The 18918-nt window shown below is 49.4% G+C and overlaps 1 protein-coding gene across 1 annotated transcript; it reads right to left on the minus strand.

Annotated features, from left to right (window-relative positions):
- Positions 1-7437: 7437 nt before the first annotated feature.
- On the minus strand, positions 7438-17820 carry LOC122684461 (UL16-binding protein 3-like). The gene is made up of 5 exons (XM_043888577.1): positions 17675-17820; positions 10403-10666; positions 9892-10167; positions 9103-9238; positions 7438-7939 (listed from the first exon to the last, which is right to left on the minus strand). Exons 1-5 carry the CDS (start codon positions 17745-17747, stop codon positions 7795-7797), a joined length of 894 nt encoding a protein of 297 aa, XP_043744512.1. The 5' UTR covers positions 17748-17820; the 3' UTR covers positions 7438-7794.
- Between the last annotated feature and the right edge of the window lie 1098 nt (positions 17821-18918).

An 18918-nucleotide genomic window follows, 5' to 3' on the forward strand; every position in this document is an offset into this window, starting at 1 on the left:
CCTGGAGCCCGGGGTGACCCACCGTGGGGAGGAGCCTGGCTGGCCAGTGGAGGAGGGGATGAGTCCCCAGAGTCCTCCCACGGAATCTCTCCTGGGGGCTCCCCCCAGGCTCCCCACACCCTCTGTGAGACTGTTGTTCCTCAAAATTTCAATCATCTGTGCCTCACCTTTCTTCTGTCCATCCCCTTCTCTGGATCCCCATGTTCCTTGTGTATCTTTAGGGGTAGAAACACCTGATAAGGGGCTTCCCAGGTGGCTCAGTGGTAAAGAATCCACCTGTCAATGTGGGAGATGTCTGTTCCATCCCTGGATGGGGAAGATCCCCTGGAGGAGGAAATGGCAACCCACTCCAACATTCTTGCCTGAGGACATCCCATGGACAGAGGAGGCTAGTGGGCTACAGTCCACAGGATCACAGAGATACAACTTAGTGACTAAACAACAACAACTCCTGAGACAGGGGTTGGTGAGTCCTCAGCATATACAAATTTGGGTTATCTGCATGATCGCCTCAGGTCCTAAATGAATATTTTGCCTCTATTCATTCCCTTAGGTAGCGTTTCCCATTTACAAATGTGTAAATTGAGGCATGGCAAGATGAAGAAACTAGCACAGTCAGAATTTTGTCCAGATTCCTGTTTCTGGAGGTATCTATAGTCCACATCCATGAAACTGCTTCAGGTGCTAATTCCAGCATCCCCAGCCCTCCACTCTGACCTCATGTCTGGGGATCTGGGATGAGGCTGGGGATCAGGGGCATGCATGAGATGAGTCTGGTTGCCCAGATCCCTGGGGCCCACGCTCCTCACACCGGGCCGACCTGACCCATCTCTGATGGCAGCCTTCTGACCTCCTCCTGTTCTCCCAGTCCTTCTTCCCTGTGGTCTGGGTCTACCAGGGGCTTCCAGGTTGCCTCCTCTGGGGGATTCAATTCAGTCTCCCGCCCCCAGCCCTTCATAGTGGAGTTTCTCCCCCACAGGTCGCCTGGTCCCACCAAGCTCTTGTCCCACCAAGCTCTTGTCCCACCCAGCCCTGAGTCCTGCCCACCCTTGTGGGTCTCTTGTCTTCCAACTGGCCTCCCCGCACAGGTCCGTCCCACACAGAGAGTCTAGTGAGTCCGCTGAGAACCTTCCTGCCTCCTTTGCACCTGTTGACTCACAGAGTTTGCTGCTCTCCGAGGGCGGCAGCTGGGTGACCCCAAGGTGGAGCCTGGTGGTGGGATGAGAGTCAGGGCTTCTGCCAGATGAGCCTGCGTGTGGCCATGCAGTCACACGGCTCATCAGGACCCCGGGGACCTGCGACGATTGTCTCAGCCTGGGCTGGGGTCACAGGGAGGCGGGGCAGGGCTGAGGGATGGCTGGAGCCAAGCTTCGGCTCCTGCCTGTGTGCACGTGTGTGTGTGTGTGTGTGTGTGTGTGTGTGTGTATGTTGGTGGGGGGGTGGCGGTTTGCAGAGAGTCTCCTGTCTGGGGCCCTGTTGGCTGTGAGACCCAGCCAATGCTAGGCATGGTCTCCAAATGCTGGCCAGAGCACCAGACATTCTGCAATCTGCTGACTCTGTGCTGGGACAGGGAGCAAGCAATTCTGTGCCCATGGTCTCTAAGAGTGGCATCTCCGTTTCCCACAGTCCTCCAGTGCTCCAGATCATAAATCCTCTTGGTTTTCAAAATGGGAGTCGGGGAGTGGGGTCATGGGGCTGCTTCTCTGAGCTCTGCACCAGGGCTGGGGAGCCTGATGTAGGGCCAAAACCTCCTGCTCCTTAGGCAGAATGCTCCAGTGTCGGGAGCCATTATGGGAGGTCGCACCCGTGACGAGGTCATGAAGAAAATACCGGGCAGCAAGGCCGTCCGGGACCCCATCCATGACGAGGTCATGAGGAAAATACCTGACAGGCCAGGCCGTCTAGGATAAGGGACCCTCCAGGTTGGCCTCAGCCTCTACCCTACCCTATATCCTCCCCCCTTTTCTGCTCTTGTTCTTGTTTGCCCTGCTGCGGATTCTTGTGTTGCCTGCCGAGAGCTCTCCTGCTCCTCTTTCACTGAATGAGAACCAACTTAAAACCCTAATAGATAAATCTCCTGGATACTGGTACCCTATGAAGGGGCCAGGGATGAAGGAAATGCTTCAGTTCAAACCCTTTAGCTGGCATTCTGGCTTGTTTGATAGATGTCTGCTCTCATTGCACAAAATGCTCCTGATTGTTCTAAACATCCTAAACATAGTACGCTAACAAAAGAAACTATTAAGCATAGGCCCCTTCGCAGGGTGAGAAAAGCTCCACAAATATTATAGCCACAAATGTGCCTAATAGAAAATAGTTTAGGTAGAGATTAGCTGGCGACTTCTTGCAGGTAATTGACTTTTAGACTAAGAGCCTGTTTTGTGCCATATCTGCTGTTTTTGAAATCCTTTGCATTTCTGTTCTGTAAAAAATGTAATCCTATCTAGTTCCCTTGGAGATGACACCTAATAGAAAGAAAATAGATTAACCACAAATAAGACAGGGTCGGCTACTGAAGTTGCTTAAAGTTGCACCAGGTGCAAGCCATAAATTGTTAACAGGCCTGAAAGCCAAAAAATATTATACATAGAGATTAACAATAAAAAAGGCCCTAATAGGCACAGAGCCCTTTGGGGGGTGAGGAAGCCCTATTAGAGAATACAAAAAATATTGTTTTAAAAGTTGTTATTAGATCAATGTTTGATTGATGTTAATGTGCTGAGGTTGTGCAGGGGAAACTATTGTTAGTATAGTTAAAGATATAGTAAAATAAGAGTTTAGCCCTAGTGTAATAACAATAAGATAATTGTTAATTTTAACCAGGAGTGCTAAACAGGGGCTGCCTCACCAGAGCCACAGAGTCTTTGTGTGTTAAACTTTTTAGATAAATTTAGCTGAGAATTTCTGCAAAAAGACTGACTTTATGTTAACAGGATTGTATTTCTATTATATTGCGACTTGCTATACCATGAGACTGCCAATTTTCTGTTTTCTGCTAACCTGAAGGCCAGAAGATAATGTACAAAAAATCTATGGGAAAAAACGCTCATAAACAAAAAATATACAGAGCACACTGGGTTTCGTGAAGGACGAGCCTATATAATGTTAAACTAAGTCTGTATGCTTATCTGCCCCTTAGAAATGTACCAACTTAGGGTATAAAGGCTACGGTGAAAAATAAAGCAACTGCCAGACTCTGCCGCACCTTCCTGGTCTGGTCTCTTTCTTTCTTTCTCTCTCTCTCTCTCCCTAGCAGACTTGGCCCTATCAAGGCCGGTCCTACGTGTCTCTCTCTCGCCGACGCCGTTCATCCTGAGGGTTCCCCTGGATCCTGCTGGGGCTGGACCCCGGCACTCCAGTTTTTGATGACCCCTCCGTTTGAGAGTAGCTGGCCAAAGTGTCCCAACTAGATCCCTTCTTTTCTGCCCCTGCCTTTCTCAGTGTGATTCTTTCTCTATGCTGGTTGTAGAGGGGATGTTCTGCCGGATTCAGGTCATTTTCTCGGAAAGAGAGCTATTTTATATGTGGTTGTAGTTTTGGTGTGTTCATGGGAGAGCGAAGCTAAGGACTTCCTACTTGGCCATCTTGATTTTGCCTTTGTGTGATCAATGATCTTTCCTGTTTGTCTTGTCATTGTTTTGGGGTGCCAGGAATCATGTGCACATTGCCATCCGATATGTGTGTGTATCCTGACTGCTCCGTTGACCCATCCGTCTCTCTCCTGAGACTCCTGAGTCCCTGAGATACAACAATATCAAAATTAGGCCAATTAATAACCTTACCTGTACATGTCCCATTGACAGGAAGAATCACGCCTCTCTCACTTTAAATCCAAAGGTAGAAACGGTTAGGCTTTTGAAGAAGGCATGTCAAAGCCAAGATGGGCCAGAAACTAGGCCTCTTGCCCCAAATAGTCACATTGTAAACACAAAGGAAAAGTTCTTAAAGGAAATCAAAAGTGCTCCTCCAGTGAACACAGAAATGAGAAGCTAGCAAAACAGCCTTACTGCTGATATGGAGAATCTTTCAGTGGACTGGACGAAAGATCACAACACTGCCTTAGGCCAAAGCCTAATCCAGAGCAAGGCCCTAGCTCTCTTCAATTCTATGAAGGCTGAAAGAGGTGAGGAAGCTGCAGAAAAAAAAGTTGAAAGCCAGTAGAGGTTGGCTCATGAGGTTTAAGGAAAGAAGCCATCTTCCTAACATAGAGCGCAGAGTGGAAGAGAGAGGGTTGATGCAGAAGCTGCAGCAAGTCATCCAGAAGATCTAATAAAATCATCTCTGAAGACGGCTATCCTAAATGAGAGCTTTCCAGTGTAGAGAAGAGTGTTCTATTGGAAGAAGATGCCCCCGAGGACTTGCATGGCTAGCAAAGAGGAGTCAGTGCCTGGCTTCAAAGATTCAAAGTATAGGTTGACTCTCTTGTTAGGGGCTAATGCAGCTGGTGACTTGAAGTTGAAGCCAAGCCTCACTTACATTCTGAAAATCCTAGGGACTTTTAGAATTATGCTAAATCTACTCTGCCTGTGCTCTGCCAATGGAACAACAAAGTCGAGATGACATATGTTTACAACACTAATACCAAAAATATTAAATCCACTGTTGAGACCTACTGCTCACAAAAAAGGATTCCTTTCAAAATATCACTGCTCATTGAGAAAGCACCCAAGGGCCCTGATGGAGAAGTACAATGATATTCATGTTGTTTTCACACCTGCTAACACAGCATCCATTCTGTAGCCCACGGATCAAAGAGTAGTCATGATGTTCAAGTCGTGGTATTTAGGAAAGAGTTTCTGCAAGGCTATAGCTGAAACAATTAGTGATTCCTCTGATGGATCTGGGCAAAGTCAATTGAAAACTTCCTAAAGCGAATTCATGATTATAAGTTCCACCCAAAACATTCGTTATTCATGAAAAGAGGGTGACATTTCAACATTCATAGAAATCTAGAAGGAGTTGATTTTAACCTTCTTAAATGACTTTGAGGGGTTCAAGAGTTCACTGGAAGAAGTAACTACAGATGTGGCGGAAATAGCAAGAGAGCTAGAATTAGAAGTGGAGCCTGATGTAAACATGGGACTGATTGTTGCAATCTAATGACACAATTGGAATAAATGAGAGTTGACTCTAATGGATGAGCAAACAAAGTGGTTTCTTGATATAAAATCTACTCCTGGTGAAGATTCTGTGTAGATTGTTGAAATGACAACAAAGGACTTAGAATATTCTAAGTTTAGAATAAATTTAGTTGAAAAGGCAGGAGGATTTGAGAGCATTGACTCCAATTTTGATAGAAGTTCTACTATGTGTAAAACGCTGTCAAAGCATGTATACTATCTATGGTGAAACAGATCCCCAGCCCAGGTGGGATGCATGAGACAAGTGCTCGGGCCTGGTGCACTGGGAAGACCCAGAGGAATCGGGTGGAGAGGGAGGTGGGAGGGGGGATCGGGATGGGGAATACGTGTAAATCTATGGCTGATTCATATCAATGTATGACAAAACCCACTGAAATGTTGTGAAGTAATTAGCCTCCAACTAATAAAAAATTAAAAAAAAAAAAAAAAAAACGCTGTCAAAGAGCATTGCATGCTAAGAGAATTCTTCTGTGAAAGGAAGAGTCAAATGATGTGGCAAATTTCATTGTTGTCTTATTTTTCAGAAATTGCGCTACCCACCGCAACCCTCAGCCACCACCGCCCTGATCAGTCAGCAGCCACAGACACTGAGTCAGGACCCTCCACCAGCAAAAAGATGGTGACTCCCTGGAGGCTCAGATGATGCCCAACGTATTTTATTTTACAAACAGTGTTGTGTATTAAAGTCTGTACATCGTTTATTTAGACATAAAGGTATTGCACACTTAACAGACTTCCATGTCAACATAATATTACGTGCAGTGGAAATGAAAAAATTTGTGTGATTCTCTTTATTGTGAAATTCACTTTATTGCCCTGGTCTGGAACCCAGCCCACAATATCTCTGAGGTTGGCCTCTATCTACATGGCTTTTGGTCTATGTTTTCCAGCCTGGAACTAACACTCGGATGGCTGCGTACTAGGGTGACCTACTGTTGCTGCTGCTGCTGCTAAGTCACTTCAGTCATGTCCGACCCTGTGTGACCCCATAGACGGCAGCCCACCAGGCTCCCCCGTCTCTGGGATTCTCCAGCCAAGAACACTGGAGTGGGTTGCCATTTCCTTCTCCAATGTGTGAAAGTGAAAAGTGAAAGTGAAGTCACTCAGTCATGTCCGACTTGTAGCAACCCCATGGACTGCAGCCTACCAGGCTCCTCCGTTCATGGGATTTTCCAGGCAAGAGTACTGGAGTGGGGTGCCATTGCCTTCTCCAGAGGAGGCGGCTACATACCTAAACGTCCCTTGCTTACAGCCCCTTACTCAGAAATCCTGCTGGCCAACTTGTTTGGATATATACAGATTGAGGAAAATGCCTCTCTGTATGTCCAGTTATGGCAAGGGGCAGCTGTAACTGGATTTCATCCAGACAGCCTTGGAGCAGAAGTTCACCAGTTATGGTGTGGGCTTCAGGGTCAGACTGTATGGGTCTGAATCCTGGCTCTGCTGTGTGACTTTGCACAGTTTACTTAACTACTCTGGGCCTTAACTGTCTCACCTGTAAAATGGGTATAACAGTCGAACTGACCCCACAGCCTTGTGGTGAAGATTAGGTTATTTGAACACACTGTTAACTTTAACTGTTATGTCTTTACTAACCCAGTCCTGCTTCTGTGTGAGGCTGCCCTCCCAGGTGATGAATCAAGTATGGCATAAGGCTAAGACAGTCAGGACAATCTGGTCACCGAATTCCTGACTTCCCTTCAGCTAGGGGTGGTCATGTAACTCAGCTCTGGCCAATGGCATATAAACAGAGGTAAGACGGTTGGGTTCTGGGCCAAAATTATTTTTCCCTAATGAATCGTACTGTTGGGATATGGTGAAATATGCATTTAAAAATCCAGAGAAGGTAAGGATCACTTCACAGCTAGACTGCATGTTACTTTAGGAGTGATCCTTAAATTCTCTGTTTCCACAAGAAATAAAGCATTATCATTGGTTTTATTTAATCTCATAATGTGGAGGAAAGGTGAAATACCGTGACTTTTATCCTGGATTAGAAAACAGGCATGAAGTACTTACATTTCTGCAATATAGAGATGTTGATTTAAGAATCAGTATAAAGGCTTCCCCGGTGGTGCTTGTGGTAAAGAATCAGCCTGCCAACGAATGAGGTACAGGAGACACATGAGACATGAGTTCAATCCCTGGATCAGGAAGATCTCCTGGAGAAGGCAATAGCAACCCACTCCAGTATTTTTGCTTGGGAAATCCCATGGACAGAGGAGCCTGGTGGCCTAGAGTCCTTGCGGTCGCAAAGAGTCAAACACAACTCAGCACCAAGAGAGTAATAAATTATGAAGGGAACAAGCCAATGTAAAATTTTATTCCTTTGAAAATATAACAAAGTTGTTTCTCTGGATATAGAAAAAAAGTCCCTGAGTCCTGTAATAGCAGATGTATTTTTCCAGCAATATCATAATTTTTAAGAATAAGGTCATGATGCAGGGAAATGTCTAATTTTCCAAAAACTAGAAGATTGAAAGTGCTATGTTTGTGGCGATCTCTTGTTCAAGTAGTTGAAAGCATCAGTGCAGAGACTGCTTCACTCAACACCAACAGAAAGTGGGAAAGGAGATATAAAAAAAATAAAGAGGTTGAGGAGGATGTTCATCAGATGCGACAAGAGACACGAGATGGTGCAGCCACTGTGTCATCATAACTGGTAGACAGATTTGGGATTCTGAAGGTCTGACTTCTTGGTTCTAAAGTGAACAGCAGGAGAACAAAGGCGGCCAAGCAAAGACTGAGTCCTGAGGCCAACAGCCCACCTGTCAGGGGCTTCCTGGGAGCAGCATTTCCTGCAGAAAAGAAAGAGGTGGTGGTCCAGGAGGCTGAGGAAATCCTGTCACTTTCCTGGGGCTGCCCCTCCCCAGCCCCCCCCCAGCCCCGCCCTCACTGAGGGGCTCCTATGTCCCCCACCCCCACCCCAGGCCCAGCAGCCTCTTGTCCCCTCCTCCTCCCTTCCTGCATCACAGAGTCACCCCAGGCCCTGACACCCCCTGCTCAGGCTCAGGACTGGAGCCAGTGAGGAATCAACCTGCTCCCTTTACTCAGGTCTGGATCCTCCCCGAAGGGGGCCTAAAGGACCAGGGAGCAGGTCCCTGGAGGAGGGGCCTTGCCTCCTGACAGCCCTGGGGGGCTGCAGGCAAACCTCCTCCCTTCGCTCCCCTCCAGCCTCTGAGCCAGCAGCACACACAGCTCTCAGGACCAGGGTCCCTGCCCCCATCTCTTCCTGGTCCCGCCCAGCTGGGCGCCTCCACCCCAGCTCAGGCCCACCATCCCCAGGACCTCTGCTCAAGGCAGGGCCGCTCAGTGATGGAGGCTCTGGGTCCCAGGAGGCTAGTGACGGGCAGGCCACAGGCTGAGTCAGAACTGCTGCTGCCCCAGGAGCACAGGCCTGGCCTCGCCCCTTCCCACAGTCTCTCCTGTGGGGCTCCTGCCTTGCCTGCTTGGCCCAAGCCACTTCCAGTGAGAACAGGCCTTTGGAGTTGAGTCTGCAAAGGCCTTCTTGCCCTTTCTCCTGGGCTGAGAGCCCGGCCCCTGTCATCTCGGCCCCTGGGTGGGTCCCCTCCCCGCTGACACGTCATGAGGAGCCCCCATGCTGCTCTCAGCCCCGGGAGTCCTGCCCTCGCCCTGAGCGCCTGCTGTTCTCACACCACCCACCCTGGGCCCTGCCAGCCAGTGGTCTGTGCTCAGTCAGGGGACGTGGCTAAACCCTTTAACCTCAACAGGCCCCCAGTCACCCCCCACGTCCCAGTGTCGTCTCACACTGAGGTGCTATCAGAACTGAGGCCTGAGCTTGTCTGAGTTCTTTCTCTCAGGTGGTATGGGGTCTTATTCACCGGCTCATTTCCAGGATGAGGAGGTTCAGTGAGGGTCAGGGGTTGGCTGGGATTTAACTTCCCTGTCCTCACACCAGGCCCTGTGCCCCTGCCTTCCCTCTGACTTCTGCCCTCAGTACCTCTTCTTGTAAAGGATACAGGCTATTATGATGCCCATTATGACGAAACTGGTGAGAGCCACAGGAGCAATCCAGGCGGTGTGACTGATGGCTGTGGCCGTGGGCTGGACTGCAGGGGGGCCCGAGGTCGGTGATGCTGCAAGGAGAGCAAGAGTGACGCCCTTGTCCAGACCCCAAACTCGGCAGATGCCTCCTCACCCCCACCCCGATTCAGGTACCCGTACTGTGCAGACAGTTTACACCCATCACATGGAGGCCCCAGTGACAGGTCCTCAGGAGAGATGGGGGAAGGGAGGAGCCCAGTCCTCAGGGGCTCTGACAGCTAATGGGGGAGCAAGGTTTCCAACACAGCCACTCAGTCCTGCTGTGACATCAGAGACGGTGACGTGAGGATGGAGTCCTCAGGAGCTGACAGCAGAGGTGGTGTTGACAGATTTCCAGGAGGAGGATTGGTGATATTTATTGGTTTATTTATTTATTTTTGGTGAGATTGAAAAGAAGACTCTGGAAAGAGGGTACAGTGGGAAATAAATCCCAGAAATCAAAAAGATGTCTCCAGGTTTGGGATCAGCAAAAATCCATGTTCAGTCGCAGAAAGGCCTGTGCTGTGAAGAGAGACGTCAGGAGGGGGAAAAGGAAGGAGGATGACAGAGCATCCCCGGGTCATTGGTCTCCCAGGACAACTCACTTCTGATGGATCAGTTTCTCAAACACACACACACACACACACACACACAAGGTCCATGTCACCACGAGGGGACTGTCACTTTCTCCTCCCTTCTCACTTACCCGTGGTTTTCAATATTTTCTCCCAGTGCAGCAGGAAATTCTGATACCAGCGCCGACAGTCTCCCATGGAGACCTTCTTGAAGAAGTCAGTCACAGCTCTGTCCTTCTCCCACTTCTCTTTCATCCGCCTCCCTTTAGAATGAACCACTGTCCAATGTCCATTCTCCGAATCAAAGAGGAGACACAGTTTTCCATTGAAGCCAAACTGCCAGGATGCACTGGTGTGTCCATTGTCTTCACTCCAGCACGTCATCCTGGCCTGCAGGGTCAGAACGTCTGACCCCATCAAAGAAAAGAAAGAGCTCAGCCTCTGGGCTTGACAGATTCTTTGCCCACCTGGGTCCACCTCCCCTGGGCCCAGCTAATCTGGCCCTGATCTCTCCTGCAACAGCTGCTCTTTCCACTGGACTACTAGCGAAGGACAATATCCAACTTTTTCCTTCTACTCGAAAACAGTGGATGCAGCTGAGCCCCCAGTTTGCTCCTCCTGCATTTGGACTTTCTCACTCACCCTTGTCTGTGTCTTTCTCCGGGATAACATCAGGCATTTGCTCCTTGAGCAAGTCTCCAGTGTCTCTGAGTGTGTCTGTCTGTGTTTCCCAGACGTTCATACTTTTCACTTCCTCTCCCAATGGACTCGTGTACCTGATCTCAGCTCTATCACAGTCATAGGAGAGAAAGACCTTTTGATCCACTTCGCCTTGAACCGCACACCATGGCTGACCATCTCTGGGCCGAGGATCAACGGTGAAATTATAGGAAAGAGAATGAGCGTCTGTGAAGGCAAAACACAGTGAAGGTGAGGTTGGGGAAAAAAAGACCCGCAGGCCCTTCCCCCAGTTTGAGAGCAGAGTACAGAGCAGGGCTGGGCTGACAGAGCAATGATCCCCCCCGCACAAACACCACACATCAGTGCCCCCTCCTCGTGGAGAAGGAGGAGGCCCCCGCCTGGAAAAGGTCACTCATCCGGGGTGTGCCCCCGTGTCCACCAGGTCAGGTCCCAGCATCATAACCTTTGCAGAGATGGGCCAGGCTGCTATGCAGGAAAAGTCTAGATGACAGAGGACTGTCAGAATCTAACCCCGTGTCCTGTGAGAGATGGGGGGCCTGTGGGGATGCTCCTGAGGAAGCAGGATCACAGGGAGAGGGGCAAGGAGGTGGCAGGTGAGCACAGAACCCAAAGCTGGAGAAGGAAGAATTTATAATTAGGGGTCACAGGATTTTCAAGGCTGGGGAGACACTAGTGATCTCCCACTAGGATGGGTCTTGGAAGCCTGGAAAAAGGCTTGGCCCACATGGCATGAGAGAGAAAGTCCAGAACTTCCGAGGCAGGTGGTAGAGGAGGGGATCCAGGGCTCAGAGAAGTGAATCTGCCAGGGCGGACACTGTATGAAAGGGCAGGAAAGTGTCCAGGCCACCAGGCACCATGGGAAAGCCTGATGGACTCTATGGAGCCCGAGAGGAAAGCGTGGATGAGAAGCATCTCCAACAGTTCAAGGTTGACTTTTGTGGAAGATCAGGGATGGTTGTAGAAGTGGTGTTCCTGTGGGCTTCCGTCAGGAACAGGGATGGAAAATGGGGGAAGATCAGATTCCAGGTGGAGTGTTTTAAGTCAGGAGCAAAGTTGGTACAATGGTCAAAGCGATTAGTGAAAGTCACTCAGTCGTGTCTAACTCTTGTGACCCCATGGACTATACAGTCCATGGAATTCTCCAGGCCAGAATACTGGAATGGGTAGCCTTTCCCTTCTCCAGGGAATCTTCCCAACCCAGAGATCGACCCTAGGTCTCCCGCATTGCAGGCGGATTCTTTACCAGCTGAGCCACAAGGGAAGCCCAAGAATACTGGAGTGGGTATTCCCTTCTCCAGAGCATCTTCCCGACCCAGGGATTGAACTGGGGTCTCCTGCATTGCAGGCGGATTCTTTACCAACTGGCTCCTGGTATTGTCCTGGGGCCTGGCAGAGATGAGGCCTCTGGTCATAGAATGTCAGAGTTGCCCATCATGATCTGGGTTCATCAACCCCTAACCATTAGTTCAGATAGACGAGCCATCATAAGATAGATGTGATTATGTGGCTTGCCATAAGCAGGGCCACAGGGAACACATAGATGTACCAGCAGGTGACCTAGGCCTGACACCAGAGTTGATACAGGGCCACTATCCCCTGCTCACACCTGTGGCTTCATGCAGTGTCCCCTACCGCTCCTGGAACCAAGGAAGCCAGTCTACAGCAGAGGGGTCGCATTAGCTCACAACAGCCAGACCCACCTCCTATCACATTCCCACCACCAGAAGCTACAAGGCAGGACAGGGTAAATTTCTGGTTCTTAAACAGACAACTGAGGCAGCTCTTGGATGATTCTCTAGAGGATGGGTCACTCATTACGGGGTCAGAAACCAGGACAGTGGACAAGTCTGGTTCTCAGTTGATTTACACATTATATTTGGCTGCTGGTGCTCCACAAATGTGGAAGCTCCTTTTGTACCCAGAGACAGATACCAAATGGCCCAAAGAGACAACCAGATTTACTTTCTTGTATAGAAAAAATCTATCAACTCCTGTCTTAATCAATAACCATTATAGGCTGCCACTGTCCCAATTCCTAGACAATATGAGTGTGGGACCAAAGGGTAGAAGTGGGGATGCCCAGCCTCACCCTTGAGCCCTGTGTCACACTCTGGGAAACCCTGTTCCCGTCCCTCCTACGTTAGGTCCTGGGGGCCAGGTCGGGGGGTTTTGCTGGGTGAGTTATCAGACAAAGGGATAAGATGCCAGTTGAGAGAGGCCATGTTTAGATTCTCTTCAATATATAGGAAGCTGCTGGAGGCCCTGGGCTTCTTGGGATCATGGAAAAATGGGTAATAAATGGTCTTGTAACTGAAAGGGCTATAGGGGGCCTTAGTGATGGGTCTAGGGAAAGACCCATCCCCCCATGGCCTCTGTCTGCCTCTTGTTTGTAGAAAAGTTTTAGTCAGCCAGGCCTCCTGTGAGTCTCAAAACAGTGGTTTAAGAGTTAAGGATTAGGACATGTGAAGATGGAGAAAGGAATACCCCTTAGGCTGGGAAACTGGTAACAATTTAGACTGTGACCAGCCAGGTAGCAGTGTCATGAAATTTCCAGTTCCCTGAAAGATAACAAAGATCTGACACAAGTCTCAAGTTGTTTCTACAGGAAGCAGACCCCCAGCACATAAAAACTGCTGGCTGCAAGCACACATACCCCCAGACTGGCTGAAACCATAAGCCTGGTGAGGCTCAGACGTCCGCCTTGTGCCAACAACCTGACTGCACAGGACACTGACGCGCCCGCAGCAGCCCCTCCGCCCCCTTCTCTAACCTGGAAACTTGGAGACGGTCTGAGGACGTTAGGTCACTATTTTCCCAGGGCTCCTGAACAAACCAACTTTTCCTTTTCCACCGCTTGTTAACTTCATCAGTGGCAGTATCTGGGTCATAACCAGCTTCAATTAGCAACAGCATGAGCTGTCTGGGAGGAGCTTTGACTCCAGGGAGGGGCTGATCAGTGGCTAGGCATTGAGCGCCTTCCTGGGGAGGCATATGGAATTTTTTTAAAAAATTATTTGAATCCTTCAATTTTTTCAAGTGTTTTTAAAAATCCATTTTATACTTAAGCCAGCCTTGAAGATAAGCACAAAATCTGTTTACTTTTTTTTTAAACGCAACACAACTCAGGCGCCCATTCTGTGCATAGCACTATTCTAGGTGCAGTAAAAGGGATTCTTAACCTTAAAAACATGATTGCACCTTCTGGAATTGTGTTGTCTCCTTTTCCAGAAAGTAAAAACAAATAAAATCACCACTGTTTACTACTGACCTGCCCCCAACCCACTTCTGGCTCTCAGAAATAGTAGGATCTGCCAAATTAAAGATGTTTCAGTGGATCCCACTCCTACTTTCCCCAAAGTAAGAAGGCAGAACTCCTCTTTATTAAAAAAAAAAATTTAAAAAGGCAATTTTCCATGAAAGAGCAGTTTCTGTTTCTATTGTATTTTTTATTATTATATTGTATTTTTCTCTTTTTTTCTTCTAGCTTTTAAGTTTTCTTTCTCCAACACTGCCTTTCCCTGTACAAGGCAACAGCATTTTTTCTATTTCTAAGACAAACTATTTCATCTTGTAGACAAATAATTCCCAAGACTAGTGATAAATATTTTAAAAAGAAAGAAAGAAACTTAAGGGTTTCCCTGGTGGCTCAGCAGGTAATGACTCCACCTGCAATGCAGGAGACCCCAGTTCAATCCCTGGGTCAGAAAGATCCCCTGGAAAAGGGAGAGGCTACCCACTCCAGGATTCAACCCTGGAGAATTCTATGGACTCTATAGTCCATGGTGCTGCAAAGAGTCAGACACGACTGAGCAACTAAGCAGAGCACATTCTAGGGTGAATCAGCTACATTACTTTGAGGAAGTGAAACTACAAAGCTCGTGGCACTAAGCTAGTCCACCTATTTGTGTCTAAAAATCTTTAAAAACTATTTATTTTATAACATTGCTTAAAATTTTCTTGGTCAAAAAATTTATACAAACATTTTTAGTTCAACCTAATGAAAGTGATATCTAGAAAATATTCCACATCAATAAGTCTGTCTTAGAGAGTTGAGATGCTATGACATTCCTAAGGCGGTGTTCTGGAAGACAGTGTGCTTCTGCGGTGCTGGGTGATGTATGTGACCGGCTGGCTCCAAGTGGGCCTCAGCAGGCACCGTCCTCCTGATGCTGGACTGAGAGAGGAGAGTCAGACACAGGCCCCCAGGGCTTCATGGACCTCTGTGAGACACCGGGCCAGCTGCTGGAACTGGGCTTCTCCTCCAAATCTCAGGCCCACAACAAGCCATCACAGCAAATGGTTCATCAGGACAGTTGATAGCCTGGGGTATTTGATAACCTTCTTTCATATTTCTAAAGAGTTGACATCTGTGGAGGGTGTTTGACCAGAGACATGAGTTCCTACACTATTACTCTGAAGGCCCACACATCACTAGCACTGGAGAACTAAAAAATATTATTTTTTTAATATTTTTTTCTTTTTTTTTTTTTTTTGCTGTATTGGGTCTTAGTTGTGGCACTTGGGATCTTTTTGCAGCATGAAGACTCTTGGTTGCAACATGCTAACTTCTTAGTTGTGGCATGTGGGATCCAGTACCCCGACCAAGGATCGAACCAGGTCCCTTCATTGGGAGTCCCTTCATTAGTGACTGGATCATCAGGGAAATCTGGAGAACTCATTCTTAACCAGACTTTCATGAGCCATCCATCGATCCCATGCTTTCATTGTCCCCTGACAGTGAGAGTCCATGGGGAACAAGACTCTGGAGAGGGGCTATCTGCACTCTTAACGTGAGGCTGTCATCAGTGGCAGAGCTCCTAGCAGCCAGGTGTTTGTGGAGGACTCTCTTCTGACCAGGTAACTCATTCCACAGGCAATCTGACCTTGTGGACCAGGTCCTGTTGAGAAATCGCCTGTGGATTATTGGCCTCTACTAACTGGTGCTGCAGGCTCCCCTGGTGGCTCAGACAGTGAAGAATCTGCCTGCAGTTCAGGAGACCCGAGTTTGTTCCCTGGGTCGGAAAGATCCCTGGAGAAGGGAATGGCCACCCACTCCAGTATTCTTGCCTGGAGAATTCCTCGGACAGAAGAGCTTGGCGGGCTACAGTGCAAGGGGTGGTAAGAGTCGGACGTGACTGACTGACTAACACACACACAGACACACAATTTGCAATGCTGTGAAAACTATTTAGGATTCTCCCAATTCATGTAAGGCAATATCACAAGGGGTTTTCTCTTTCTTCTGTACACACAAGGGAAATAGGAGGAAGATTTCTGTGATGAAGATCTCATAGCTTACAACATTCAGTGAGTATCATTGTCACCTGAATTTCAGAAGCTTAATCTCTGTTTTTACAAATGATTGCTGTTCTTTATTTGGATCTTTTTCATCTACATAAATCCCATGGAAAATATGCCCAAAACTACCTTTTTGGAGTACATCCTCTCCGCGGATACAGTTATCCTCTCCTCGGATATTTCGATATCCTTCACCTTAGCGCTGGCCTCCAAAGGAGTGGCGCTTCTCAAGACACTCCTCCACCCACCCACAAGGCAGGGTAACGGCCGGAAGTACCACTGTTGGGTGTGTGGCCTCTCAGATCCTCAGTCATCTGGGACGTGACTGAGACAACCCTTGGGAACTACTGTGCACTGATGCTGTCTTCCAGTTCAATTCTTGTCACACAATGAAGGTGCAAAACAGCTAATATTATCACTAAAGAAATATAACTGCACGGCAAACCCCTGCGCTGATACAAAACACGTGGGTAGAAGTAGCTGAGCTGCATGAACAGGATCACAGATAGTTCTGCTAGTGGCTTTGTCCAGGGCCGAAGTTTTTACTTCAAGATTTTGGTAGCACATTTTCCTTCTTTTCACTTTTGAAGAAGGGAAGTTTTTGAGGAATTTACTGTCAAGTTGAGCTACGTTTAGTATCATAACCTCACTATCTACTTTCCGAATCACTGATAGAGTGCGTGGAAACCCCCCACCCCGTGCCCCTCGCACCCCCACCCCCACCAAGCAGAAATGCTGACCTGGGGCAGGTCCACGAAACTGTCTACTTGGAAACCTGCTTATATTCAGCTTGGACTCTGCAGACCAAATGAAAGGCAGGACATCTGTCTCGCTGGGTACTAACAGGTTAAAGTATAGACGTAGTGCCCAACAAGGTCACTTCTCTAATAAAAGAAGTTCTGCATCTAGACCAATGAGCCGGGGCACCTTGTCCCAGCTCAGGAAGAGGCTCGCCCCCGCCCCCGGGGCCCCGGTTGGAGCCGCGCAGCGGAGTCCCAGAATCGGGAAGGAACAGAGACGCCGGAGCACGGGGATCTCGAGTGTAGCCGTGCAAGGAGCCTCGGCGATAGCGAATAGAGCCGCGCCGCGAAGCCCCGGGATCGGGGAGGAGCCGCGCCGCGGAGCCGGGAGATCGATGGTGGAGCCGCGCCGCAGAGCCCAGTTATCCGGGAGGAGCCGTGCCGCGGATCCCCGGGATCGCGGGTGTAGCCGCACGGCGGAGTCTAGGGGATCGCCGATGCAGCCCAGCTGCGGATCCCCAGGATCAGGGAGGAGCGCCGCCTAGGGGCCCGGGGCCGGGGATGGAGACAGCAGCTGCGGCTCAGACTAGAGCAATCAAGCACATTTCGGCCAGGAGCGCGCCACCGAAGCCTCCTGGGCACCCGGGTCCGCTCTGCGTTTATAACTTACGGCCGGGAAAGAGCGCTGATCCTTCACGGGCCGGGAGATGTAGGGACCAGAAGGGTCTCTGTAGCACAGCTCGGGGCGGGAGGGTGTTCTTTTCGGAGCGGGTCTGGGTCCCTTCTCCGCGGGAAGGCCGACTGGTCCCATCCCGCCCGGCTCCAGGGCTCCCACTTCCCAGGGGCGGTCTGGAACCTTGGGGGGTTTCAACCGCATTTTCTGCCGCGTCCTGGCCCCCTCTTCTCCCAGCGTCACCTCCCAAACTCCCGGCATTACTACTTCACCCAAGGGACCCCTGTTCTGGCCCGGAGAGCCGGCAAGAAGCCGGGAGGAGCCTCCGAGGAGCAAAGGGGCCGAGGGAAGGGAAAGAGGAGGGGGCGGCGGCGGCGACACCCTGCAAGAAGTTTCGCGAACCCCGGCGTACACCACCCGCATCCCCTTTCCGGGTCATAACCCATCCAACCTCCTCGCGTTCCCCCGCCACCCCCCGCGCAGCTTCATCCTCAAACTCACCGCTGGACGTCCCGCTCAACATGCCAATCAGAAGCAAAACGAGGAAGCCAAGACTGGTCTTGGAGCCACCCATCTCTCCCTTTGCCACCTGGATTCCAATTTTGCAGGAGTGCGAAGCTGCCAAGTCAGAACCCGCGATCCTTTCCCGCTCGCTAGCCGGCAGCTGCGTCTGGACCTCCCCCTCTGCGCTGACTGCCTGGGCAGCGCTCCGCCGACAGGCCCCGCCCCTGATTTCCTAGCAGTAATCGCGAGGCCGCTCCGCGCCGGGGTGGGGGAGGGGCACTCTTGCGGTCACACGGGGCGCTCTCATTCAGGCCCCCGCCTTCCTGCAAACCAGCCGACCTGCCTGTTTACACCGGGCGTGAACGTGCGCTGGTTACAGGAGACCACAACGCTCTGTTCCTTCAATTTAATTAAGTTCAGTGACTTAGTCGTGTCCGACTCTTTGCGACCCCATGGACTGCAGGACGCCGGACCTCCCTATCCATCACCAACTCCTGGAGATTACTCAAACTCATGTCCACTGAGTCGGTGATGCCATCCAACCATCTCATCCTCTGTCGTCCCCTTCTCCTCCCGCCTTCAATCTTTCCCAGCATCAGGGTCTTTTCAAATGAGTAAGTTGTTTGCATCAGGTGGCCAAAGGATTGGAGTTTCAGCTTCAACATCAGTCTTTCCAAAGAGTATTCAGGACTGATTTCCTTTAGGATGGACTGGTTGCATCTCCTTGCAGTCCAAGAGCTTTCTCCAACACCACAGTTCAAAAGCATCAATTCTTTCACGCTCAGCTTTCTTTACAGTCCAACTCTCACATCCATACATGACTACTAAAAAAACCATAGCTTTGACTAGAGGGACCTTTGCTGGGAAAATGATGTCTCTGCTTTTTAGTATGCTGTCTAGGTTTGTCATAGCTTTCCTTCCAAGAAGCAAACATCTTTTAATTTCATGGCTGCAGTCACCATCTGCAGTGATTTTGGAGCCCAAAATAATAAAGTCAGCCACTGTTTCCACTGTTTCATCTATTTGCCATGAGGTGATGGGACTGGATGTCATGATCTTAGTTTTCTGAATGATGAGCTTTAAGCCAACTTTTCCACTCTCCTCTTTCACTTTCATCTAGAGGCTCTTTAGTTCTTCACTTTCTGCCATAAGGGTGATGTTATTCACATATCTGAGGTTATTGATATTTCTCCAGGCAATCTTGAATTCCAGTTTATGTTTCATCCAGCCCAGCATTTTTC

The sequence above is a fragment of the Cervus elaphus genome, chromosome 26 (genome assembly GCF_910594005.1).
Source record: "Cervus elaphus chromosome 26, mCerEla1.1, whole genome shotgun sequence".
Lineage (NCBI taxonomy): Eukaryota > Metazoa > Chordata > Mammalia > Artiodactyla > Cervidae > Cervus > Cervus elaphus.